This window comes from Mesocricetus auratus, unplaced genomic scaffold (assembly GCF_017639785.1).
Source record: "Mesocricetus auratus isolate SY011 unplaced genomic scaffold, BCM_Maur_2.0 Super-Scaffold_4256, whole genome shotgun sequence".
Lineage (NCBI taxonomy): Eukaryota > Metazoa > Chordata > Mammalia > Rodentia > Cricetidae > Mesocricetus > Mesocricetus auratus.
The window spans coordinates 2,099,796-2,126,372 of NW_024429182.1; the positions used below are offsets into that span (position 1 = coordinate 2,099,796).

At 46.1% G+C, this 26,577-nt stretch overlaps 1 protein-coding gene across 1 annotated transcript in view; it reads left to right on the plus strand.

The window, feature by feature from the left end:
- The first annotated feature begins 17,373 nt into the window (after window positions 1-17,373).
- Shtn1 (shootin 1) overlaps window positions 17,374-26,577 on the plus strand; it is a 105,765-nt gene continuing 96,561 nt past the window's right edge. Inside the window, 1 exon segment of the mRNA XM_040742137.1 lies at window positions 17,374-17,587. Coding sequence (XP_040598071.1) covers window positions 17,530-17,587 — 58 coding nt within the window. The 5' untranslated portion in view covers window positions 17,374-17,529.

Here is a 26,577-nt window from a genome sequence, read left to right on the forward strand (position 1 = left end):
CTAGGCCTATGGGCTGAAGATGGATGCCCCGACGTTACAGAAGAACTTTGGGCGGCTGTCCAGGAAGTAAGATATCTCTGTCCATTCTATAGATTACATATTATCCTTCTGCGGTCTTTGATGGAGTTGAAGACAGATAGTTATGGTTATGGTTTTCCTTAGTTATGAAAAAAGATAAGTTACATATAAAATTTTACACTCACAAGTATAGGATAGATACTTTCACGTCTGTGGGGCTGGCATCCCCACACCTCTGCTAACAGGATTGGCTCTATTATGCTGCCCTGGCCTGCTCTCCCGAATATTGCAGCTCATGGGTGTCAAAGGTAGCTTTCTCCCTCCTATGACCCCAGGTTTAACTCTCCCACCTGTACCAGGAATTGATGTTCATGTTGGGGGGGGCAGCTCTCCCCTGTCCATACTGCCACAGGATAGAAAGGTAATTGGGACAGTTTTCCTATGGTTACAGTTTTGGGACTGGCACCCCCACACCTCTGCTAACAGGATTGGCTCTATTATGCTGCCTTGGCTAGGTACAGGGCCTGCTCTCCCAAATGTTGCAGCTGGTGGGAGTCAAGGATCGTTCTCCCACTCAGGGTCAGTTTTCCCATCTACCCCAGACATGGATGGGCAGGGCAGGGGGACGTCTCTCCCAAGCCCATGCTGCCATGTGGCAGATGAGGAGTGTGGCAATGTCTCCACCGCTGACATTCTTCGCAGACTGGCTCACTTGTGCTCTTGTCAGTCAACGGGGCCATCTTTGCTGTGCTGCCCAGACAAAGCGCAGGGCAAGTTTCCCAGTGTGTTGCCCCTGGTCAAGGCATCAGCTCCCTCACCACCCCAGCTGTCTCGACGATGGGGGAAATCTTTCTGTATATTTGTTTCTCTTATTGGTTAAAGAATAAAACAGTGATTGGCTGATTGGCCAGACAGGAAGTGGCATGGCTAGGCAGAAACTTGCCGCTAGCTAACCATAGAGGTCTGGAGGTCTGTACAGACAGACAGGAAGTGATGTCGCTGGGCAGAACCAGGATATAAGCAGGGACAAACAGGAAATCGCTCTCTCCTCTGCGGAGACTCTTAGGAGTCACCATGTGAGCTGCCAAAGGAGTTAGAGGTCCGACCCTTCTCTAGTAAGATAAAACCATGTGGAAAAATTAGATTAGTAGAAATGGGCTAATAATTAAGACAGAACTAGCCAATAACATGTCCTAGTCATTGGCCAACAACTTAATATTTAATATCGCGTCTGTGTATTCATTTGGGGCTGAAGTAGTGGGGGGCCTAGCGGGACAGAGAACCATATTTAACAGCTCCCTCCCTCTCTCTTCTCTTCAGATTTGCCTCTGTCCATAGGACCTAACTATTCTCTCCCTCCCTCTCTCTCTCTCTCTCTCTCTCTCTCTCTCTCTCTCTCTCTCTCTCTCTCTCTCTCTCTCCCTCTCTCTCTCTCTTTCTCCCTCTTCTTCCCTCTCTCCACCTGTGTCTCTCTCTCTCTCTCTCTCTCTCTCTCTCTTTCTGTGTCTGTCTGTCTGTCTCTCTCTTTCTCTCTGTGTGTGTGTGTGTGTGTGTGTGTGTGTGTCTGTCTGTCTGTCTGTCTCTCTCTCTCTCTCTCATTTAAGACACCATACCATACCTCTGCTCCATCTGGCTAGTGCTGCAAGGTCCTGGGTAGGCCTGTGTTTTCTCCTTAGAAGCCAGGGTGGACAGCCCCAGCCTGTATGTGGGTCGCCCCCCCCCCGTCTCACTCAGGTTGCTGTCAGGCTGGGCTGGGCCAGGCCCCCTCATCACAAGACCATTATAGTGTTCAACTGCCTGGCATCTACTTCATGAGGTGGGCTCTTGACTGGAACTCTGCTTCAGGCCAGGGCTGGAATCCCCCTGCCCCTTAGCCGGGCGTTGGTGGTGTACACCTTTAATCCCAGCACTCGGGAGGCAGAGGCAGGTGGATCTCTGTGAGTTCAAGATCAACCTGGTCTACAAGAGCGAGTTCCAGGACAGCCTCCAAAGCCACGGAGAAACCCTGTCTCAAAAACAAAAACAAAAACAAAGAGGACGTGACTGCTCCAAGGTATGGTTGAGGAGAAACTTTACCATAAATATCAGGGAAAAAAGAACTGGAGGCATGGACAGGGGTGGGGGATGGGGGATGGGGTTTGTCCTGGCTGAACAAGGCCAGCAGACTGAACTGGGCATGAGAGGACGGGGGAGATGAGTAATAGAGGAAGAAAAGAAAGCAGAGAGGAGGAGGCCCCGAGAGGAACCAGGAGCCAAGAGCAAGCCAGGACACCAAGAGACTAAGAGGCATGGTAGCCAAAAGGGCGGGCAGGGAAGCCCAGGCCATGCACTGGACAGGTTTAGGGAAGAGGCCCTGTGAGAAGGGCTGGGAGGAGCCACAGGCACTGAGTGAGACTGTTCCAGGTTTCTCTGAGACTTAGCATATACATTGATGATAAGGGGCGACACAATCTCTTCCCTAACAGCTTCCTGCTGTAACTGGGACACCGTTGTTGGGGCCCGGAGAGGTTAGAGTGATGGTCAGAGGACCGGAAGGGAGAGAGGAGTGGAGGCTGGGGAACATCTGTTTCTCTCACTGCCCAGGTTCCACAAAACTACCTGGGGCTAGGGAAGTCAGGTCTTTTTGGAGCAGATCTGTGAGGAGCACCTGGAGCTATACTTTGTATGTAGTTTCAGAGCGGTCTGAAGTTGACTGGAAATCTGATGGGGGATATTTAGGTTAGGGACAGAAGTTAAAGTTAAAGAGCTTAGGAGAAAGTCTTTATCTTGGGTGTACACTTGAAACTTCCAGGCCCATGGTCCTGGTAGTTGGGAAAATGGAAGAGCCCCAAGACTCGGGGTAAGGGAGATATCACACCCTCAGGTGTGCTGATTGACAGGAATCTGGAGTCCTTTTGACCTGTGAGAGATGGATCCAAGTTGACTCCCTGAAGCTTACTTGAATTTTTTTTAAATTTACAAAAAAAAAAAAGAAATAAAAGTTTTAGCTATATTAGCATTTTATTTTTACTCTTTGTAATCTGTACTGGAATCGTAGTAGAAGCCTGGCGACCTAAAAATGATTCTAGGTTAAAAGCATGGACACTCTTTCCAGAGGGCTAGATAGATAGATCGGACTGACGTGTTTTTTAGCACAGTGACAAGTACTTTTAAGTCTACACTTAGAAGACAATAAAAGGAAATTTTAAAATTTGAGCTCGGGACTATGATAATAGGAGTTGGGGCTTTACCAGGGCCAGATTAACAGCTTATCAGAACTCCATTGGTTAATGTTAAAACTAAACTCTGAACTTTTGAAACCTTAATATAATAGCATGGCAAGAAGGAAAGAAACCTTAAATCACTGTCTTATACCTTTACAACCTGGATTTGCACACCTTAAATTACTTCCTTAGAACCTCATAACTTCTACCCCATCTCTTATAGAAAGGGTTGGAATTAATAGTCCTTCAGAAATATTCTGTGAGCTTTGGAAGTTGTCCTGCTGATCTTTGTGAATAGATTAATTCCTTGTTGAGTCTCTCTCTCCCTCTCCCGCTGTTTTCCTCTTATCCCTCCCCTTCCTTCTTCTCCCCTGCTACACACACACACACACACACACACACACACACACACACGAGGCAAAGTCTTACAAGATAGCTTAAGGGTTTGCTTTGGTTTTGAGGTAGAATTTCTCTATGTATACCAGGAAGACCAGGTTGGCCGCAGACTCTGAGATCTACCTTCCTCTGCCCCCCTGAGTGCTAGAATAAAAGGAATTCACCACTATACCTAGATTCAATGGTGTTAAGTGTCAGCGTGGAAAGACCAGGTGTGGAGATACTCTTGACTATGAACACAAAGAAAAGACATCACCGTAAGATCCTTATTTAGGTGTGTGTGCTGGTTCGTTCCGTGTCAGCTTAACACAAGCTAGAGTTATCTGAATTAAGAAGATGCCTTTCATAAGATCCTGCTGTATGGCATTTTCTTAATTAGTGATTGGTGGGGGAGGGCCCAGTTCATTGTGGTTGGTGTCATCCCTGGGATGGCGGTCCTGGGTTCTATAAGAAAGCAGGCTGAGCAAGCCATGGGGAGTAAGCCAGTAAGCAGCGCCCCTCCGTGGCCTCAGTGCCAGCTCTGACCTCCAGGTTCCTGCCGTGTTTGAGTTCCTATCCTGACCTCCTTCAATGATGGACAGTGACATGGGAGCGTAAGCCAAACAAGCCCTTTCCTCCCCAGCTTGCCTTTGGTCCTGGTGTGTCAGCACAGCAATGCTAAGCCTAACTGAGACAGTGTGTACCATAGATAACCCTAACTGAGACAGATAGCGTATGTCATCGGAAGACTGACCTCTGAACCTGACAGCCATTATCCATTGTCTTCATCAAGGAAAAGAGCCTCCTCCCCACTTCCTTATCTGTTTCCTTGTCTTCCACACCCACCCTTTCGTCCTTCAGATGGATCTTACCCACCTCCTCTGTAAAGATGAGAAAATTGGGCCAAACGTATCTGATGGTCACAGGATGCTACGTCACACTCAGAGGTGGACAGCCAGTGACTGTTTAAGGGGTCTGATAGCGCAAGATCACGTGGCTCTTACACCCGAAGCATTCTAACCCCACAACCACCAAGGTCCTAACCGGCTAATTACTCCTGTAGAACATTTACCACAGGTAGTTTTTCTTCTGGGAATTTCAGCTTGCAATAGACTTCGCCGAATGGGAAAAGATTGTGAGGGCGTTTGTGAGGCATTTGAAAGCTCCGCAAAGGTGACCTCAGAAGAATAGGACTTCAATAGTCAAGTAGATGGAATGACCTATGCTGTGGATTGAAGTCATGACCTATGCTGTGGACAGTAGTCATGACCTATGCTGTGAACAGCAGTCATGACCTACGCTGTGGACAGTAGTCATGACCTACACTGTGAATAGTAGTCAAGTTCTTTCTCCAGTTGTTCCCATCTTTTCCCAGTGGGCTCATAGTCAAAATGGCTATGGTGGCAGGACTGAAGGTTATGTATGGACTCAACAACACGGACTCCTGATCCCCAAGTCTGCTGTGGCTGCAACAACATGGACTCCTGGTCCCCAAGACTGCTGTGACTACAACCAGGGCTGAGCACTCACCTTACACCAACACCAATATAGCACCATTCCCAGGGAGACCAGCCAGCCCCTGGTGGCAGACTGATTACAATGGGTCATTTATATCACGGAATGGCCAACACTCAGTTATTTCTGGAGCAGGTAATTACTATGTGTAATGCTCTTTCTAATTAAATTGCTTATTTTTATTAATTATTATCATCATATGTGCCACTATGTAAGCGTGGAGGTTAAAGAACGACCTTCAGGAGTCCGTCCTCCCCCTCCACCAGGCATCCCATGGCTGAGACTCGGGTTGTCAGGCTTCTGGGACAAGTGCTTTTTACCTGCTGAGCAATCTCACCGGTTCTACTATCCATGGGTTTACAGAACACCTTATCCACTGTATTTTGTATACACTGTATACCAACTCCACAGCCAGGAGTTCAACACGGAACTCGCTTCACAAGCCAAAGAAGCCCAATGGTGGGCTCATACCTACTGATCTTCACTGGGTTTACCGTGTTCCCCCACCATCGTCGTCACCATCATGCACCTGGCTTGATAGAATGCTGAGACAGCAGACAAGATTTCAGAGTCAACTGGTGCGTGCGTGTGTGTGTGTGTGTGTGTGTGTGTGTGTGTGTGTGTGTGTGTGTGTGAAATTTCTTCAGAGGGCTGCACATGCTCAACAATCAGTGTCTAATATTTGGTACCATTTCTCCCATAGCCAGGATTCACAAGCGCAGCAGTCAAGGGGGCATACATGGAAATGCCACCCTGTAACATCACTCCTAGAGACCCTTTAGCAAATGTCTACTTCCTGTTTCATCCAGTGTGGCCAATGCTTCTGCCATGAGGAACACCAAACAACGTGTTGTGCCGAGAGCTAAGACTTTCCTGGCTACTTTGGGCTCCTGATGACCCAAGTCAACAGGTTAAGGAAGAAGTAAGAATTAGCAAGGGACCGCACCAGGGAAACTGGACTTCTGTCCCTCGGTGGAGGTGAGGAAATGAGTGCCTGGATCTCAGGGCATCACTTTGGGTATCTTTGCTGTTAATTCCACTCTTCGGGATGGCTAACAAGAAACTACAGCAACCTGCTCTAGGCAGGATAATAAGTGGTCTGAATCTTCAGGAAATAAAGGTGTAGGTCACTCCCAAGCCCCACCCTCCAGGTATTGACCTTTCTGAGGGCAAAGGGAATACAGAAGAAGAGGAAGAAGATCACCGTAATTATAATTATCAGCGACAGCCCAGGCTACCTGTTACAGACACGAGACTTACCTTGAGCTTTTTTTGGTGTTTTTTTTTCACACGAATACATGTTTACACATACACATATTAGAGCAGGTGTCCTTGTTTCCTTTCTTAGTCCCCTATCATATGATGCAACATTGAGTTAATATGAGAACTTTGATATTAGTTCTACATTATCACGTTCCAAGCTGTAGGCCTCTATATCCCAGGGAAAGAATCCACGCATCCCTGGTTATACAGAAAATACATTAAGTTAAATTATGAACTTATTACCATTTTTCTTTTAATTTGGAAAGTCAGTGTGATATAAAGAGGTGTGATTGAGTGTCAAACTGACAGATGTTATGTTGGGTAGTGTTTATTATTATTATTATTATTATTATTTTGTTTTGTCAACTTAACATAAGCCAGAGCCATTTGAGAAGAGGGAACCTTAATTGAGAAAACACCCCCATCATAATGGCCTGTGGAGAAACCTGTGGGGTATTTTTTAATTGATTTTTTTGATATAGAAGGGTCCAACCCACCGTTGGCAGTGACATTCCTGGGCGGGCGGTACCAGAAAGCAGGCTGAGTAATCCGTGGGGAGCAAGCCAGTAAGCAGCACTCCTCCATGGCCCCTGCTTCAGCCCCTGCCTCTAGATTGCTGCTTTGTCTTCATGCCCTGACTCTCTTCCTCTGAGTGTAAGCCAAGTAAACCCTGCCCTCCATAAGTTGCTTTTGGTCATGGGCTTTGCCATAGCATTAAGAAGTAATCTAAGACACTCAGGGAGGTAGATTTCTGTTATCAATTTGCCTGGATTAAGAAGTGCCTAGGATTGGTGAAGCATGACTTCTAGTGTGTCTATGGGAGTATTTCCAGAGAGCATCGACATCTGGGACAGAAACTGGAGGGAGAGAACCACTTTGAATGCAGGTGACACCATCCATTCGCTGGGAGGCCTGTATGGGAGGGGAAAGGAAGAAAGCCCATGTGTATGTAAGCCATGACCCGTTTCTTCTGGGCAAATGTGCCCGTCTCTCCTTCTGATGTCCTTGCCTGTGGACATGGAACTATATAGCATCTTCAGTCTTTCAAAAGACACACAATGAGAATGACTCTTCAGTGACCTTCCAGACTTCAGCTTTGGACTAGAACTACCAAGACTTAGTTTCTTGTATCTATATTGAATATAAGTTCATACTAATATTTTTTTACAATAACCAGCATCTGAGTGTTCTTTTTTACTCTCTTGCTTATCACTCTAGTGTGCACGCTGGTGAAATACTTTGGAAACATGAACTTGCTTCAAAGAAACTTTCATTTGAAGGAATAACTGGGGCGTGATACTTGCCTGTTTTTTTCTTTTCAGTTTTATTCCCAAGGAACACCAGATCAACAGAAAAACTCTATGCCAACTGAACCAAGCTATATTGGTATGCAGACACAGACACAGACACACCGACGAGCCAGGGACTCGGAGCCATGCCCCTTCATAGACGGTGGTGACAGCTTTCCTTCAGGAGTCTGGGAAATCCTATCACTCCCCCGTGGTTCAAAAAACCACGCTACTTCCGAGGACCAAGTTCACAGACAAACGTTGTATGCTTCTGAAGTCAAATGGATTGTAATGTCATAGTACCAATTATAGTAGTTTTGGGGCCAGAAAGTTGGCTTTGCTGCTAAAGGTGTCTGCCAGCAAGCCTTACAACCCAAGTTTGGTCCTGGGACCCACATAATGGAAGGAGAGGACCAACTCCTGTTAGTTGTCCCCTGACCTCCGTGTGTGTGCTGTGATGTGTGCCTCCCCATAAAATAATGTAATTCAAGATTTTTAAAACAACACTCTGTAATCATTTAGCCTGAGCAAAAGTGCTGTTTTTACAAAGTCCTGTCATTTCTGGCCTACCGTGGAGGATGTCTGGAGTGCTGTGGTCTCCAACCTCGTCTCCACGTCACCCCTGCGGTTTTTATTTCAAGGTCTGCACCCCTGCGGTTTTTACTGTGCGGTCCTCTGCACTGGGCGATTTTTTTTTTAAGAACACGTGAAGCCGTGCTGTAGTAGAGTCGACTGTAGCTCACTCTCTGTGAGAAACCACCTCCTGTTATTGACGGCTTATTGATTTATTTATTCAACCAGACTACACCTGGAGGGCAGTGTTAGAACTGCAAATCCATATTCCTGTATGAGGTAAATTTGTCAACTGGACTCTGTGTGTGTGTGTGTGTGTGTGTGTGTATGTGTGTGTGTGTGTGCAGTTTCTTCTGCGCTTAGCCTTAAAGCATCCAGTCAAAAATATTCCTTTTGTAACATAATTTTTTTTATTGATTCTTTGGGAATTTCACATCATGGACCTCCCCAACCCCACTCATTTCCAGGTGCTTCCATCTCTGCCCTCAACCCTTGTAGCCTCCCCGACTCCCGAAAGAAAATAAGAAATTAAAAATAACGACAATGATTAAACAACGACAAACCCCACTTTCTATTTCTGTCTTGCCCACCTCTCCATCTACAAACTCATTTGTTGTAGTGGCCTTGGGAGCTGTGGCACATCACACAGTAGACCCTTTCTGCCCTAACAGCTTTACTTCCCAATGCTCACCGCAATGAGTTTGTTGGTCAGGCTCAAGGCCTCTGGCTTCTTACACACTACCAATCCGGGACCCTCACCACAACTCCTCTAGGATATCCTGCTGTGGCCCTGTGTGGCGGAGATCCCACAGTTATCGTTCCCCAGGAACCTGTCCCTTTATGTGCTCTAGCATGGTCATAGATGGAGTAGATGCTGGGGTGGGCTGACTCAAAGCCCTGGATGTGGACCTGTGTAGTAGCCGAGTAAGTTAACCAGCAGGCCTCCCCAGGGTCCACCCACCTCCCAGGTGAGGGACAGGCCAGCTCTCCCGGGACCAGGCAGAGGCAGGGTTTTAAGAGGCTGTCCTGACCGCAGGCATCCACATGGCCATGGACATCAACACAGACCCCAGTGGTGTGCAGCGGCGACAGTTAGCAGCCCCCCCTTGTTTTTTCCAGACAGGGTTTTTCCCTGTGAAGCACTGGCTATTCTGGAACTCACTATGTAAGCCAGGGTTGGCCCTGAACTCAAGAGATTTGCCTGCCTCTGCCTCTCACGTGCTGGAACTAAAGGCGTGCGCCCTCTCACCTGCCTGGTCCAGTCAAGAAAGTCCTATTCTGAGTTTCTTAGATCAAGTGCTTTTTGTCACTTCCCTTGAAAAAAAGATTTGTTTTATTTTATTTCGTGTGTTTTTCCTGCATGTGTGTCTGTGCACTGTGTACATGCCATGGAGACCAGAAGAGTCTATCAGATCCCCTGAAGCTGGAGTTACAGACAGTTGGGTGCTGGAAATAGAACCTGGGTCCTCTAGAAGAGCAGCCAGTGCTCTTAATAGCTGAGCCATCTCTCCAGGACCCCCCTTTAATAGGGTAACATGATGAATTAGTAATACGTTTGGACTTTTTGGTTACTTGATGCATTCCCTTCTGGAATTTATCATGATTGAATTTTTAAAAAATTAAATTTGTATATGGTAAAGTCCATTTTTGATGTCATTTATGTTTTTGGATAATGCATACACCCCAGTACAAAACACACAAGTTCTACTATCCTAAAAAAAAACAAACTCCCATTGTAGCTGGGTATGGAAGCACATGCCTTTAACACCAGCACTCAGGAAGCACAAGTAGGCAGGCCTCCCTGAATCTGAGGCTAGTCTGGTTTGCACAGAGAATTTCAGGCCAGCCAGTGAGACCCTGTCTAACAAAATAAAGCCCCCAGTGAGGCCCCTTTGTGGTCTGTCTCTTCCTTCTCCCTCAACACACCAGGGAAGCACGAGTCTGTGTTCCATTCTACAGATTTGGATTTTCAGGATGTTGTGTAAATTGAGGCAATCTGGGTTGTTAAGTTTAGAGAGGTACATTTCAAATCTGTCTGTTTTGGGCTGGGGAGCCAGGAGTACGTACAGTGCTTTCCGCAGTAGTGTGGAGAACTGTGTTTGGATCCCAGCACTCCGTGCAGAAAGAAGTGGGTGCAGGGACAGAGAGAGTGGACATAGGCAAGATCCTGGGAGCTTGTTGGTCAGTCAGCCTCGCTGAGATGATGAGCGCAGGCCCAGTGAGATACCTTGTCATTGTTGGCCTCTGACCTCAGTAGCTCAGCCTTTTTTTTTTTTTTTTTTTTTTTTTTGATGACCATATCCACAGACTCCGTTCTGCGGATATATCACAATTCACTTATTTGCTTACCTGTTGAGGGGTATCTTGATTGTTTCCAGTCACGGATGATTAGGAAGGAATAAAGCTTCGACGAGGTTTACGCGTAGATTTTTTTTCTGTGAACACGTGTTCTCAGCTCACTTTGGCAAGTTTTCTGGGTTGTAGGGAGAACGCGTGTGTGCGATTCAATAAAGAACTGCCGAGCTGTTTTCCAAAGTGCCTGCGCTTTGCGCTTGCGTCCTCCTTGTTTAGTTTTAACCATCCCAATGGATGTGTAATATTTCACTATTACTTTCCTGCTGGGGCCCAAGGACCTGGCTCAGGGGCTAAGAGCACTTGCTGCACTAGCGGGAGAGCACTCAGTTTCAAACCTCAGCACCCAGGTAAGAAGCAGAAGAGAAACACTTACCTTTAACCCCAGCACGGTGGGGGGCAGAGACAGGAAAAGTGGGTGGGGCCTGCAGGCTGCCCATCTAGCTCCAGGGTGAGAGAGACCCTGTCTCAAGGGAATAAAGCAGTGTCAGGCAGAGGCCAACAGCCACCTTGCCTTGGCTCCAGGATGCACACATGGACAAGCCTGCCCATGCGTGTGCACATACAACACATACAAACATAAAAGCAAATAAAAAGGAAATTAAAAAAATGCTTTTGGGGAGCTGGAATCGGAGGTCGGCGGTGGAATGGTTGCCTATTACGCAAGGTGCCCTGGGCTCAATCTCCCACGCCACAAGTAAACAAAAAGTTATTTTAGGGAAACGAAGTGTCTGTTAATTATTTTTGTAAATCAATAAATTCATTTTTAAAATTCGTTGAGTTTTAGGAGGTTTTTTTTCTTCCTTATGTTTAGGGTACAGGTATTCATCATCGCTCATGGGACTTCTAAATATTTTCCCAATTGCATGAAAACTCTTTGTAACTTTTGTTGCTTTTAACTTTGATCAAACCATATATATTGCTACTTTTGGTGCTGTATTTTAAAACTCTCAGACCTCAGATTATAAAGATTTTCGTTTCTTTTTAAAAGTTTTATCTTAAAATAAAAAAGTCAAGTGTGTGAATATATGGTAAGTGTGTGTGTGTGTGTGTGTGTGAGTGTGTGAGTGTGCATGGAAGTGTGGAGGTCAGAAGAATTGGTTCTGGCCTTCTTCTCTACTGGGTTCCAGGGTGTGTTGCTTAGGGTTTTGTTTGTTTGTTTGCTTGTCAACCTGATGTAACAAGAGTCATCTGGAACAGGCAACCTCACAAAGGGAGTGTTTCCTCCATCAGATTGGCCGGTGAGGCAAGCCTGTGGGACATAATGTGACGTGAGAGATCCCAGTGCATTGTGGGAAGGTGGCCGCAGGCTGTACAGAAAGCCGGCTGAGCAAACCCTGGGAACAAGCGAGTAAACAAATCCCCCTGTGTCCCCTCTACTTCATCAGCTCGTGCCTTGGCTTCCCTCCGAGGCTGGGAAGTGTAGGTCAAACAAATCCTTTCCTCCCCCCAATTTCCTTTCGCTCATAGTGTTTATCCTAGCAACAGGGGAGCTAACTAGGATATGAGAACTCAACTCAGGTCTCCAGGCTTGTGTGGTTAGCCATCTCATCAGCCCTTATTTTGGGGTTTATACATTGATTGGTCAGTGCCTCTTCAGTAATGTATGTATTGGTGTTTGCTGGTGCTGTATATGAGTTTCTATGTGTTTCAGTACCGTTTGTTGAATGGCTATTTTTTTTCACCGAGTTGCTTTTAAAAAGTTGTGTGCACGTATGGGTGTCTGTGTGTGTGACATATGTGTACGTGTGTGTGTGTGTGTGTGTGTGTGTGTGTGTGTGTGTGTAGCATGTGGAGGCCAGGGGTTGACATCTGGTGTTTTCCTCTGTTGCTCTCCACTTTTTATTGTAACACATTTGTTTTGAGATGGTCTCACTGAAGCTAAAGCTTATCACTGACTAAAATGACTCTAGGATCTACCTGTCTCCATCACCCCATGGTGGTGTTACAGACATGTGCTTCAGTTCCTGGCTTTTAGGTGGGTGCTGGGAATCAGAACTTAGGTACTCATGCTTACACACAGTAAGTCATCCCCCACCCTCTTCAACACTGCTTTTGAGTTACTTTTTGAAAACAGCACAACTGTTTTTACATTATATACTTCTGGGACGGTCTCTGTGTCCAGTTTTCAGTGTGTCTTTCTGCGTTGGTTCCTGTAGCTTTACAATTAGTTTTGGAAATATCATTCTTTTTCTGAATTGTTTGGGCTCCTTCAGCTCTTTTGAATTTTAATGTAAATTTTATAGCTAGCTGATTGATCTGTATAAAAGAACTAGAGGGGATTTTGGTTATGGTTGCTTTGAATCTACAGAGAAAAAAATGAGGGGACTAGACACCTTGGAGTGTTCTAGTTAATGAACATGGTATATCTTTTATTTAAATCTTCGTTTTCATCAAGTGCTTTGTAGCATCTAGGTCTTCCAGGAATTTTGCCAGATTCATACCAAAGCTCTTTATTTTCCAGTGCTATTGCAAACATGCGTAGCATGTCTCTTTTCTTTTTTTAATATCTTATTTATTTATTATGTATACAATCTTCTGCATGCCAGTATAAGGCACCAGATCTCATTCAAGGTGGTTGTGAGCCACCATGTGGTTGCTGGGAATTGAACTCAGGACCTTTGTAAGAACAGTCAGTGCTCTTAACCGCTGAGCCATCTCTCCAGCCCCGAGTGTCTCTTTTCTGTAGCTGCTCTTGTTACCTGAAGATCAAGCAAGATAGCTGCCGCGTGCACGCTAGGCACGCACTCCACAACAGAACTGTTTGCTAAGCTCTCTTCAGACTTGAATATTATAGTTTTAGTGTTTGAACTATGATGTGCTAGCTGGGTTCCAGATATTAGAACAGCATCGCTCATAAACGGACGTACACCAGTAACGAACAACACAGCCGTCTAAGAACTCAAGAACTGCCAGTTATTCATTGATATGATGGAATGATGTGGGATACACAGGAAAAATGGTTAAGCAACAAAGCAGTTTAGCAAAAAGTAGAACAACTTCCACACAAATGTTTGAAAATTTAAAAATATTTGTGTAAGAAACATGGACCTAATAGAGTTACTTATTAAGTCTTTCTCACCTGAAAGTTGTTGGTTCTGGTTTTTTTATTATTGAGACAGCATCTCTCTATGTATTTCTGGCTGTTCTGAAACTCTGTGCAAACCAGACTGGCCTTGGAAATCAATGAGACCTGTTATCTCTGTCCCCCATGCTCTGGGATCAAAGGCATGCATCACCATACCCAGTTTGTTTTGGAATAGGGTGTGACTTTGCATTTCTGGCTGCCTTGGAAATGTGGCACTCAACCAGGCCTCTGCCTCCCAAATGCTGGAATTACAAGTGTGTGTCACTACCTCTGACTCTGAGAATCTTAAAAAGATAAACAACCCCCCAAAACAGCTTTTGGTGATGGAGAGATGGTTCAGTGGTTAGGAGCACATTTGCTCCTCTAGGGGGATATTAAGTCCATTTTCCAGCACCAACTTCCAGTAGCTCATGATTGCTTGTAACTCCAGTTGAATCTGTCACCCTCTTCTGGTTCTTTGGGCACTGCCCTCACACGTATACCCCCATGCACATATACATAATCAAAAATAAAATAAAACCTTGAAAAGAAACAACAGCTTTTTTTTAGTTATATTTCACATGCCATTAAATCCTGGATGCTAAAAAGCATTGCAGATGGAAACAATCAAAGACTTTACTAAATGGGCAGAATGTCCAATTCTACTTTCGAGATTATCCAGAGTTATGCAACCAGAAACACAATGTGTCTTAGAGTTTATCATTCCCCCAGAGAACGCTCACACCTATGGGGAGTCATTTCTTGTTCTCTTCTTCATCCCCAGTGCTGTACAAATCATTAGTCACCTCCTTTTATTTGCTTGTTGTGAGCATTTTACGTAAAGGTAATCAAGCAGTAGTTAGGATTTTCTGACTGGCTCATCCCACCTAGGCTACCCGCAGTGGGTCTTGTATTCACAGCTGTCTCTCTGTATTTGCCAAATAGCATTCAAATCTTTATATCGAGGGGCTAACGTTATGGTGAATAGCCCCAGAGGCAAGTCTCTAAGGATTGTCTCCCTAACATAGAATGAATGGGGTCGGAGGACAAATCGCTCCTTACATCTTAGTTTTACCTGTGTACCCAAGGAAATTACACACATTGTTGTAATTACCTGAAAAAGCTAACATGCGCTTAATAGCCTCTTCACCGCCATGCTCTCCAACTCCATTTCCATGCCTTCAGTTTCTCTGCTTTCTATCTCTAGAGGCAGCCATAACCTTGGGTTTGCTACAGATCTTTCAGTTCATCTTTAGGAAGTACCTCCTGGACACATACATGTGCGTATGCACGTGTACATGTGTGTACACATGTGCATGTATGCATGTGTACACGTGTGATGCACGTGTACATGTGTACATGCATGCATGCATGTGTACATGTGTGTACATATGTACATGTATATACGTGTACATATACTTGTAAGTCACACATTTCAAGATGCCTTCAATTAGATTTTGTTTGATGGCTAATGACAACTTCGACACGATGAAACACAGATCCCTGCATGTATTATTAAGTAGAACAAAAACTAATTATATCACTCTATCCTTTCCATCAATATTCATGTCATATAAATAAATCAGAATGTAACAGAAGCTTGGTATCCCAATAAGTAAATCTAATAGGCGTCCTAATAATTCATAGCATGCCCTCAGGATAATAGGGCATTGTTTTTCAGGTGGCTATTTTAATTTCAAAGAGGGTTCACGTCATTCATTTCAATGAGCTACAGATTCGGTGTGAGAGCAAAACATTTCAGTTTGAGGCTGGATCCTTAATTCATCTCATGTTCCCCAAATATCATACAATGCTATGTAGTTGGGGTTAATAATTCCACCAGCCATTTAAAAGAGTGGGGATTTGTAAACCAATCTAAACATCAACTGGGCATCATCTTGCTTCAAAGTGGTGGAACTGGAGAGGGTACTTCTGGTTACTCGGGTTTGGTCAGCAGTCACAGGCTGGCCCCATGGGTCTAACACAACCCCTGGCTCCCCTACAAAAGCTAAATGGCTATTGTTGGTCACTTCAATCTCCTGGATGTATTTTTTTTTTCTTGGATAAAATTACCACTCATCCCACAAAACATCTGCTGGCAGCTCATCTTCATATGTTCACACAGTTGCCTAAAAACCCTCACATTCCCCTGCCTTTCAAGAATGAGGGCTAAAAAGGTAAGCCCAAGAGATAGACCACGTGGTTATCTTTGGGGATCATCACCGTAGCTGACTGGAAAAATATTTTGAACTATCTTATGAAACACTACAGAAAGGACTGAATAGCAAAGTCCCTATGTGGAAATTATTTCATAAATTTTCATTCTCAGTCTTTTTATTTAGCAATCTACATTGCCACCTCAGACCACCCCACTAACTAAACTACGCGTTCTTAAATACTATATTTGTCATTTATTACTGGGGAAAAATGCCACTCCCTGGTCACTTGAAGGTCATCATCATTAGATGGTATGCAGTAAGGAGTGATGTATGGTTACAGGATCTATCCAAATGCCAATGCTCTTCCCCTTCTCCTGGACATTTGCCTAAACCGAGTCGTGAGGCATGAACAGAAGTCCCGCACTGGCGTTCTAGTTGAGTTTAGAGATGATGAAGAAACTAAGATATGCACAAGGCTTAGTTTGGATTTATCTTGGGAGCTTAATGATCGGAATAAAGAACCGTGCCTTTCTCAGCTTGTAATTAGCAGCCATAACACCTGTAATCATAAAAGCAAAATTGCATAGAATCTCGTGCAGGGCACTCCGGAGCCATCCCGTCCTCCTTATTGGATGGGAATGAAGGCCCCCGGCATATGCTAGATAAACGCTTCTGCTCTTCCCTCTGAATTTGATGCTGTGGTCAAATTCCTCTTCCTGTTCAATTAAAAAAAATCTTGGAGAGTATGCATTATTATTCCCATTCTTTAAATGGATTCCCGAGTGCGGTAGATTCAAGCAAAGGTTACTAGAACTAGAGTTGGAGATAGCCAAGCCTGCCTGGCTTTCTTTGCCAGGGGCCTACTCCAGAGCTGGGTGTAAACACACAACCGAGGGTCTTTAAGAGGGACAAGAGCTGTGTATCATTGCACACCAGGCTCTGCCACGCAACCGAGCGACCTTGGGTATTCAGAGTGCAGTGCCAGCCTCCCCAAGACAGAAGGTCCAGATCTACATCGCAGTTCAGGCAGGGTGAGAGAGGCCCGCGAGGCAGGGCCCAGGTTCTGACGCCCCCTCTGCACACAGATATAACGGATGGAAACCAGACTGCCACGCCCTCCCTCGCCCCAGACGGTGTGGTGACTCCGTTAGCCAGACAGCCCGCAACATGCAACTGCTGGGCGGCCTGGCCTCAAGGTGCTCAGTGCAGAACAGAGAATTTTCCAGCCCCGGCGGGAGAGTCCAAGGCGTGAGAGCCGGGGCAGGAGCCTGGGCATCTGGGGAGGGTCAGGTCTAGCTCAGATCCGCCGTCCAGCTCCCGGGTGGTGAACCTCTGCGCGCCGCGCGCGTCCGGGGTGGAAAGCTGGGCGCAGCGAAGGCCACACGCAGGGACGCATGCACACCCCTGGGAGGATCACAAGCGCCCTGGGTCCGGGACACCTGACCCGCCTTCGCGGCCCACGCCCCTCCCGGGCCCGGCGCCCAGGCCCGCCCGCCGCAGGTGGAGCAGCCGCGGCCCGAGAGTAGGTGCGCGGGATGATCTCACCGCGTGCTGCGCGCCAGGAGGAGGAGGAGCGGGAGGAGCGGGAGCCATCCCAACTTCCGGGTAGTGCCGCCGCACGCCGCGCCACCGGCGCCTTGCTTTCTGCTCCCCCCTCCCCCGTGTCCCCCTCGCCTCTCCCTCCTTGCCTTTTATCCTCAGCCCCACCCGCCAAAATGAACAGCTCGGACGAGGAGAAGCAGCTGCAGCTCATCACCAGCTTGAAGGAGCAAGGTAGGCGGCCCTGTGGGCACAGGTGCGGGAGCCGGGGGGGTCTCGGGCCGGACAGCTCCGAGCGCGGCCCGCAGGTGCCAGCCAAGGCCTTCGGGGGGGGGGGGGTCGCCAGGCCGACGCAGTCACCCGGCAGCTCAGCCGCGGTGGAGCGCTCCTGGAGCTCCGGGCGCTGCCGCCTTGCAGAGCCCTGGGCGGGGGAGCTGGAGCGTCTTCCCGCAGTGGGCGAAGCGCGACCTGCAGGACTGGGGGTCGCGGGACCGGGCGGAAGGGGACACGCATCGGGCATAGACAGGGCCACGGCTCGCACCTCGGTCCACGCGGGAGAAGCGAGCAGGGCAGGATCGCCGGGCGCGGGGTGGTAGCTCAGCTGGCCTGGCTCCCAGCAGAGGCCCCACCCTGGCACACTTAAGCGTTCCAGGGCCTGCAGCTTTCCCAGCTTTCCTTTGGGGTTCGGTCTAGTTCCTTTTTTTTTTTTTCTTTACCCAGCTGGGATTTTTTTCCCCCCAGGCCACCGATGCGTGCTCACCACTTCCCATTTTTAGCCATTTATTAGTCAGTGAGTCGACACCCCGCCCGTGTGTGTGTGTGTGTGTGTGTGTGTGTGTGTGTGTGTGTGTGTGTGTGTGTGTGTGTAGAGGGTCTCTGAGGGAGCTGGGTGCTGGAAAAGCCAGGCCGGTGTTGCATGCACGCGCGTTTCTCTACTGCTTGGTGGGTAGCTGGTGATTGTCATCAGCACATTGGTGAACAAAGCCAGATCCTAGATCCAGTTAACCCGATACACATAAAAAAAAAAAAAATCAGGTCATTATCCTGCTCAAATGGGTTTGAAAATATGGGTCAAGAAAGAGGAACCACTTGGGTTTAGGAAGTAGAAGTGTGCAGGGTAGGGCTGTTCTCTGAGTGACCTGCTGACACTGAAGGGGCCCTCCCTCCCCGCTCAGTGGCCTAAATGGTCTGACCCTTCCCCTTCTCTTGGCCCAACTAAGCAGTTCTGGGAAGTTGGTGTCTTCTCTTCCTGGAGTCTTGTGACTAAAGACAGGGACTAAGCCGGAAGGTTTAGAGGTCCCATCAAGGACTTGGAACTGCTGTTCTTCAAACCTTAGTGTCCACAGCACTGTCACCTGGGGGTGGGGTGGGGGAGTTCGTTAACCTCTCTGAAATGGATGTAGCACGCTCTCTATCTAGCGTCTAGAAACCCTGAATGGGTGTTAATGGCTTTCATTTTCCTCTCTTGTCCACAATTATTCCCAAGTCAACCCACACAGCACCTGTGACTCCAGCAGATGGACAGACTGCCTTACTTGGAATCTCAAGTGTGTTTGTTTGCTTGCTTGTTTGAATTGAGAACTTAATTTCACTAGTATTTATTTCTAATAGCACTTCACCGTGTCTCGTCACAACACGGAGACTTTTTTTGGATTCAGTTTTTTCTGGACCTAGTGAAAACTTTTCAGTGTGAGTCAGTACCAGATCTTTTGGTGGATGGTCAGTCTGCCAATGATAACAGAACAAAATAAAACGTTATCTCCTCTTACTCTGTTTGTGATTGTGAGAGTACACCAGCATGTCAATACCCACAAACACCTCTCTGGCCCTTTGCTGGACTGATGTTTGAGGAAGGCTTCTAGCTCCTTCTCTTCTGTTGTATTCAAAAATACATCCATGGGCTTGATGTTTCTGAAGGCTCCATTTTTCTGATGGAGGACTTGAACCAGAAGTAATAGAACCTAGGCTTATGTTTCTCAGAGTATCCCCGCCTCTCTCTCTCTCTCTCTCTCTCTCTCTCTCTCTCTCTCTCTCTCTCTCTCTCTCTCTCTCTCTCTCTCTCTCTCTCTCTCTCACACACACACACACACACACACACACACATTGAGACTGGTCACGTGGGTGTTGGAGTTGTTCAGTCTACAGTGAGATTTTCGTATCTTAAAACCAGAGTGTGTTTGTTAGACAGACCACAATAAAGACTTATTTAAGAGTATTTAACAGCTATCTGACCATGTGGAATTAGCTGGGAAGCCAGGAATTTGAGGTGTAAACATGACCACCAGGTGTCTGGGTTTGCTGGTATTATGGTCACTTTTTTTTTTAATGTCGATGGTGGGTTGTTGCCGTGGTGAGTCATAATTTGAATTTCCCCACGTAATATGAACAAGAGGAACATTTTTCATGGGTCCCTCGGTTTGCCTCGTTTAATGCTGATGCAAACGTGTTTTTGATTCTTTAAGACTCAGGTATGCGGCCCAAGTTCTAGAACATGTGGCTACTATAGACAGGGAATCCAGATGATGCTGACCCTTGGTAGACAGTCATTAATCAGAGGCACGCAGGCAAGCAGACTACTGTTTTTTTTTCCCCTAGGATATGTTCTTAGAAAATGGGATTGTTGGATCTGATGGCATGCGTATGATGGAGTTATGTCATCTGGTGCAAAGTTGTCAAAGTTTGGGTGCCCCCAGCAATGCCCTCATCACACACCCTGGATAACGCTGGCTGTCAGTAATCACTATCAGTTGGGTAGTCTATGACAAGTTTCTGAATTATTTTTGCCATTGGAATGGCAAAAAGGCCCCCTTTAAAATTGTGTGTTGCCCTGCCTATATTAGTGAAGTTCTAGTCCGCACATATTTCTTGGCCAGTTTTTGTCTCCTCCCATGGTTTCCCCCCTTCATGAGTTTTAAGTCTGAAACTTGAACCTATCCCCAGGAGGGGTGTTTGGGGCCGGAGGCTGCTTATGTGTACTGAGAGCTGACAGCAGTCTTCTCTAGTGGGAAGCCTTCAGTGGTGAGAATAAGGTTGTGCTTGACAAAAAGTTGTGAAATGCAGTGACGGAGCCTGTCATAATATGAACAATCTCTAATTTATATGTACCATTCCCCAAGCCCTGTGTCTTATAAATCACACCCACTTCTGAATTACTTCACAACATTGTATGTTCCCGTCTACTGAATGGTATAATTAGGTATATTATGTCTTTCTAGAAAGTTATATTATGTCCCTTAAAAAAAATTAGCCAGTGTGTGATTTTTTTTTTATGTTCAAGCAGATGCTGAGGTAATGAGGTAATTCTCCTTTTGTCTTCCTCCTCCCCCCAACGGGCTTTATTTTATTGGGCTGATTGACATCGTTAATGCACGGAGAAATGGCAACTTAGGATACTATTTCCGATGCATATTTCCCAGCTATCAAAGTGGACATTTCCCTTACAAAACATCATACAATTTTCTCTCTCTGTGGAATTATTTTGGAAAATGATAGACTTAGCTCAGCATTTGTTGAAGGTGCATGGCTTTCTGTGTGATTCATTCAACACGCATACGCTGAATATTCATAGCCAGGCACTGGGCAAGCATCGGAGACCAGCGGATCAGGCCTAGTGGCCGCTGGTGATGAGCTCTGGGCCTGGAGATGGTGTAAAAATCCAGGAAGCGCGTCTAATTGGCTCATGTGGGTCACGGGTTCTTGGTCTTTTGGTTAGGGAGCAGCTTGAATGGCACCCTCCACATGGATTACTGTTGCTGTCCAGAGCAGAATGGGCCACCACCACTAAAGGGCCTGACCCAAATAGGCTGGCCGACATAGCATGGCGGTGCTGTTTGGAACCCGGTGAAGTGTGGAAGGGTGGTTTCTGTTTCAAGACATGGATGTGCCTTTACCCCTCTCTTCCTTCCCTCCTCCCCTTGCCCACTTTTCATCCTTCTGGGTGCTAAGGATGGAACCCAAACCCTTGTATGTGTTGGGCAAATGTTCCGCCACTGAACTACAATGAAAACGAAAACCAAGAACGCCGTGGCCATTCTTGGGCAAATACTACTTAAAACAAACAGTCTGTGGTAAGATTTTTATTTATTTATTTATATTTTTTTGAGACATGGTCCTGGGGGGCTCAGGTTGGCCTCAGACTCTATGCACAACAGACGGCGGCCTTGAGCTCCTGACTCTCCTGCCTCTGCTTCCCAAGTATTCGGATTGAGCACATCCCAGTGCAGAGGGCTGGTTAACACAGAGCAGACTCCTAAGGTTCAGCTTCTTCCTAGAGTTAAGCTAGTGACTCATGGGTGCTTTCCCAGGGTTCCTTTAGCTCCTGGGGGGGAGGAAACGGGGCTTTATTGTGGGTAAAGGGGCCCAGGCTGTTACAAGGCCGTTTTAGCATGTTAAGCTGAGGTACCAGCCCCACACAAACTTGGTTTTTCTAAGTGTGGTCCAGGAGCTGCCTGTTTCTGAGTCACCAGCAGGTTATTAGAACTGTAGTTTGCTTCCAAGGCCAGTGAGCACTACTGGGGAGAAGTGTCTAGGCCCTCCAAGGGGTGGGCCTTCATGGGCCTGCGTGTAGAAATATGCCTATGTTTGTGTTACATACATCTGAGTATATTTATCACTTAGAACATGGGTGCTAATGGTGCCCTCTGATGAAAGAAACAAGGTCCCCCAAGGGAAATAGCTGATTTTATGATTGAGATAGCCAAATGGGCAAGCTGAGCCTGGGACACCCCATGGTTCCCAAAAACTAAGGAAGTGTTCAAACTAACCCACTCACACAATGGGGCCAAGAGACACAGAAGCCAGCTGAAGAACTTTCCACTGCCCAAAGTTGGAGCCATTAATAGCAAACAAGATTAAAAATCCTGAAGTCCCACGTACTCTTCAGGAAAACACACACACACACACACACACACACACACACACACACACACACACACACATCTGGCTGAGGGTAAGGGACAGGCAACAGTGCGGGCATGGGAATGCCCCAGAAGCAGCACAAGTACGGACTCATTCTCAGCCATGCAGCAAGTTTGAGGCTAGCCTGGGCTACCTGAGGTCTCTCCCATCTCCCTGGGGGGAAAAATTCAAACAACCCAGTCTCCCCCACCAAAAAAAACAAAACAAAACAAAACACGTCAATACAGCAGCAGGAGCTTGTCAAAGTCATAAAACTGGGGGTCCAGGTGAAAAAAAAAATGCCTGAGGATATAAAATGTTTAAATGGAATGTGACATCTGAGCATAGGCACAGGAAAAAGGACATACGTTGTGGGATAATGTTTTTTTGTTCACCGTGGTGATATATTATTTACCATTTATTAAAGCTTGCCTGGAGACCAGAGAAGCAAGGCAGCCAAGCCAGTAGATCTTACCTCTACCCAGATGGAAACAGCAGCCCTGTCTCCACGAATCCTCATAGGCAAAAAAGCTCGTATTCCTGTCTCCTCCTCCTTATACTCCTCTCTCTGCCCAGCCACGGCACTCCTGTCTCCACCTCCCTCGTGCTGGGATGGAAGGCGGGGATCCCAAGTGCTGGGATCACCTTTGTGTGAGCTGTTTCTCTTCAGGACTGGGTCAATGTGTGTGGCTCAGTGTGGCCTTGAACTCACAGAGATCAGCCTGCCTCTTAATCTGGAGTCCTGGGATTAAAGGTGTGTGCCACCACTGCCCAGTCTCTGTAGCTATCTAGCATGACTCCTTTGCTATTTTGATCTCAAGTGGCTTTAATAAAATCGTAAACAGTGTATCACCACAATTCCTTTTTTTTGTCTAACACAGAGAAGGCTACAACTAACATAAGAAAAACTATATACAAATAAGTACAATAAGTATATACAACATTTACAGACAATAAGTACATTGTCTAGCCCATTTGCATTTGACAAATGCAAATGAAAATACTTCATTACCTAGTCTATCTCAGTGAGTCCAACATTTTGTACCTAATTTATTTTCTATCCTAAGTTGCATTATCGAATTATCTTTTTATGTCTCTCAACATTATATACTTCACATATATATATATTTTTAGTGAGTTTCCTTTCTGAGTGTGGTAAGCAAGGAAAACTATTAACTGTAACCATCTAGTCTTCAACTCCCTCAAAGACCCAAGAAGGATCTATTATTTACTGAGTGAACAGGGAGTGTGAGCAAGCAACTTCCAAAAAAAATGTGAGAAATGACAGGAACAGCTGGCTGCCTGGACAGTCACCCTAGGTTCCTATGCAACGTTGGGGCGTCCATCTTCGGCCTACAGGCCTTGCATATCTGGCAGACATTTCTGTGAAGCAGGATATTCTGAAGGACTGTCCTGCCTTGTCTTGACAAGGTTTGCAGTCACTCTGTTCAGTGTCCAGTTTGGACAGCGCACTGCCAGCAGTCAAGGCAAGGGCACTTTCTTGCCCAGTGGCTTACCTTTGCCACAAAGAAATTGAACTCCGTGTGAGTTTATTCACTGCCCATCATCTTCTCTGAAGTAGATTGGTGCTGCCAGGAGCAGACACGTCTCGTTGTCATAAAAAAAATTATACCTGTGCTACTAAAACCTCTTAAAGGAGAGGGGTGATGTGGCTGGTCAGAGAGAGGAGACAGGGAGAGAGACTTTTGCCTCTGAGTATTTCAGCTGGGTAGAGGTAAGAGCTACCGGTTTGGCTGCCTTGCTTCTCTGATCTTCAGGTAAGCTTTAATAAGTGATAAACAGCATATCACCACAGTACACTGTGAAGATGTGTCTTTGCCAGAGCACCTTCTGATTGGTTTAAAAAGAGCTGAATGACCAATCAACAGTCAGGAAAAGGTTAGGTGGGGCTTCCAGACAGAGAAAGAGAAGAAGGGGAGATGAACCGAGGACACAGAGAGAGGGGGGGGGAAGCAGAAGGTTTAAGATGGGAGAGAGGTAAAAAGCCACAGCACAAAACATAGATTAATGTAAATGGATTAATTTAAGCTGTAAGAGCTAGTGCGACAAGCCTAAGCTGTAGGCTGAGCCTTCATAATTGATAAGTTTCCATGTCATTTGTGTGTGTGTGTGTGTGTGTGTGTGTGAGAGAGAGAGAGAGAGAGAGAGAGAGAGAGAGAGAGAGAGAGCCAGTGCTGGCAGCCCAAAGAAAAATCCGTCTACAGACATAGATAAATCTAGAGAGATTTGAATAAAATGTGGACTTTGGGTTATTACAGTGTGTGAATAGGGCCCAGAATTTAACAAATGTTCCAAATGACTGTAAAATGCATTGGGAGGATATATAGGAAGTCTTCACAGTCTCGAGCCCCTGCCCACAACCTCCATGGGTCCCACTTACATAGGTTCAGTCAGCGTCAGATAGAGAACATATGATGGTCTCCTCTGGCCTCTGTGGGCACCACACACACACACACACACACACATATACACACATACACACACACATTGTACACAGACATACATGCAAGCAAAACTTGCATGCACATAAAAAATAATAATATACAACTAAAAAGTACCTGAAAAGTTTTCTTGCAATCTGTGTCAAATAATGTAATATAACAACTATTTACATAGAATTCACCTTGGACACTATAAGCAATCCAGAGATGACAAAAAGATACAGGAGGTTAACTACTAGTTACAGGCAAATAACCAATCATTTATTCCTTTCCTTCCTTCCTCCTTCCCTCCCTTCCTTCTTTCCTTCCTTTCTCTGAAACAGGGTCTTACTCTATAGACCAGACTGGCCCTGTACTCAGTAAGAAGACCAGGATAAACACAACTTTGCAGTGGTCCTTTTGTTTCTGCCTCCCAAATACTGGAATTCCAAGCCCAATTAACTGACAACAACCAATCATAAGAAACATTTTGGGATCTGAGTGTTCCTGGTGATCCTAGAGAGAATCCCTTGCTGACTGTTCTGTGTTCACTGTTTTTTTTTAATGTATCGTGTGTGTGTGTGTGTGTGTGTGTGTGTGTGTGTTTATGCAGGCATGTAGGTATATTTTTCAGGTGTGTGTTTAGCTGCAGGTGTGCAAAAGCAGATGTGTGTGTGTGTGTGCATGTTTGCGTGTGTGCGTGTATTTGCATGTGTGCCTGTGCATGTGTGCATGTGTGTGTATGTGTGTGTGTGTGTGTGCAGGTACACTTGCAGAGTACAGAGAGGTGTCCTGCTTTATTCTCTTGAGCGTCGAGGTAGGGTAGTGGCAAGCAAGCCACAGAGGTTCTACTGTCTCTGCTCACTCCCTCACAATGCTGCGGTTAGAAGTGTGTGTGTGACCACACTTGGCTTGTGGTTTACATGGGTCCTCATTTTTGTACAGCAAGCACTCCTACCCACTGAGCCACCTCCCTAGCTCTATATCTAAAGCGTATAAAATTGGAATTTACTGAAATGATGTTTATATCTTATACACATTTTATGTTCCATGAAGCTGTAGAAAAATTCTTTTAAATTTACTAATCATTACTCATGTGTTATGGTGTACAAGAAAAATTCGAGATAAATTTGATAGATCTAGTAAGTATGTATATTTTGAATTTTGTTGTGCTCTAGATTTCGTTACTTAAGCCAGTTTTAGTGCACTGTTGTTAACCAATGTCTACAGTCGACAATAGGCCTCATTCCTTTCTAGAAAAATTGTGTGTGTATCTGTGTGTGTGTGTGTGTGTGTGTGTGTGTGTGTGTATGAAGTGTGGGTATACATGTGCCATAGAGTTCAAGGGGAAGTCAGAGGACAAGTTAGTGGATTTGGTTCTCTAATTTTCACCTCTACGTGGGTTCTGGGGATCAAATTCATGCCACCAGACTTGCGGCCAGTACCTTGACTAGCAGGGCCATCTTCCTGGCCCAGGGTTCACGCTTTGTACTGGACTTCTGTGGGGTCTGAGCGGTGTGTGGTGTGTACCCACCCATTACAGGTGCCACACAGAAGTTAGCTTCACCGCTGCCTGATCTCCATATGCACTAGCCACTCGCTGCTCCTTTCTCTAACTGCTAAGGACCACAGATTCCCTTACTGCTCTTTCCAGTTGAACTCATGGAGTGCATTGGCCGTTCATGGTGATTGTTTTCATTTAGCAGTTTGTACGTCTTTTGTGGCTCAATAGCTCACATGGCTTCACTGAATACTATTGCATTGTATGGATGTACCACAGTTTGTTTATTCATCACGTATTGAAGAACACCTCGGGTGGTCCTAAATCGGGCTAATTATGAATGAGAAGATTATAAATCTTCTGTGAACTTTCGTGTTGGTAAGGCT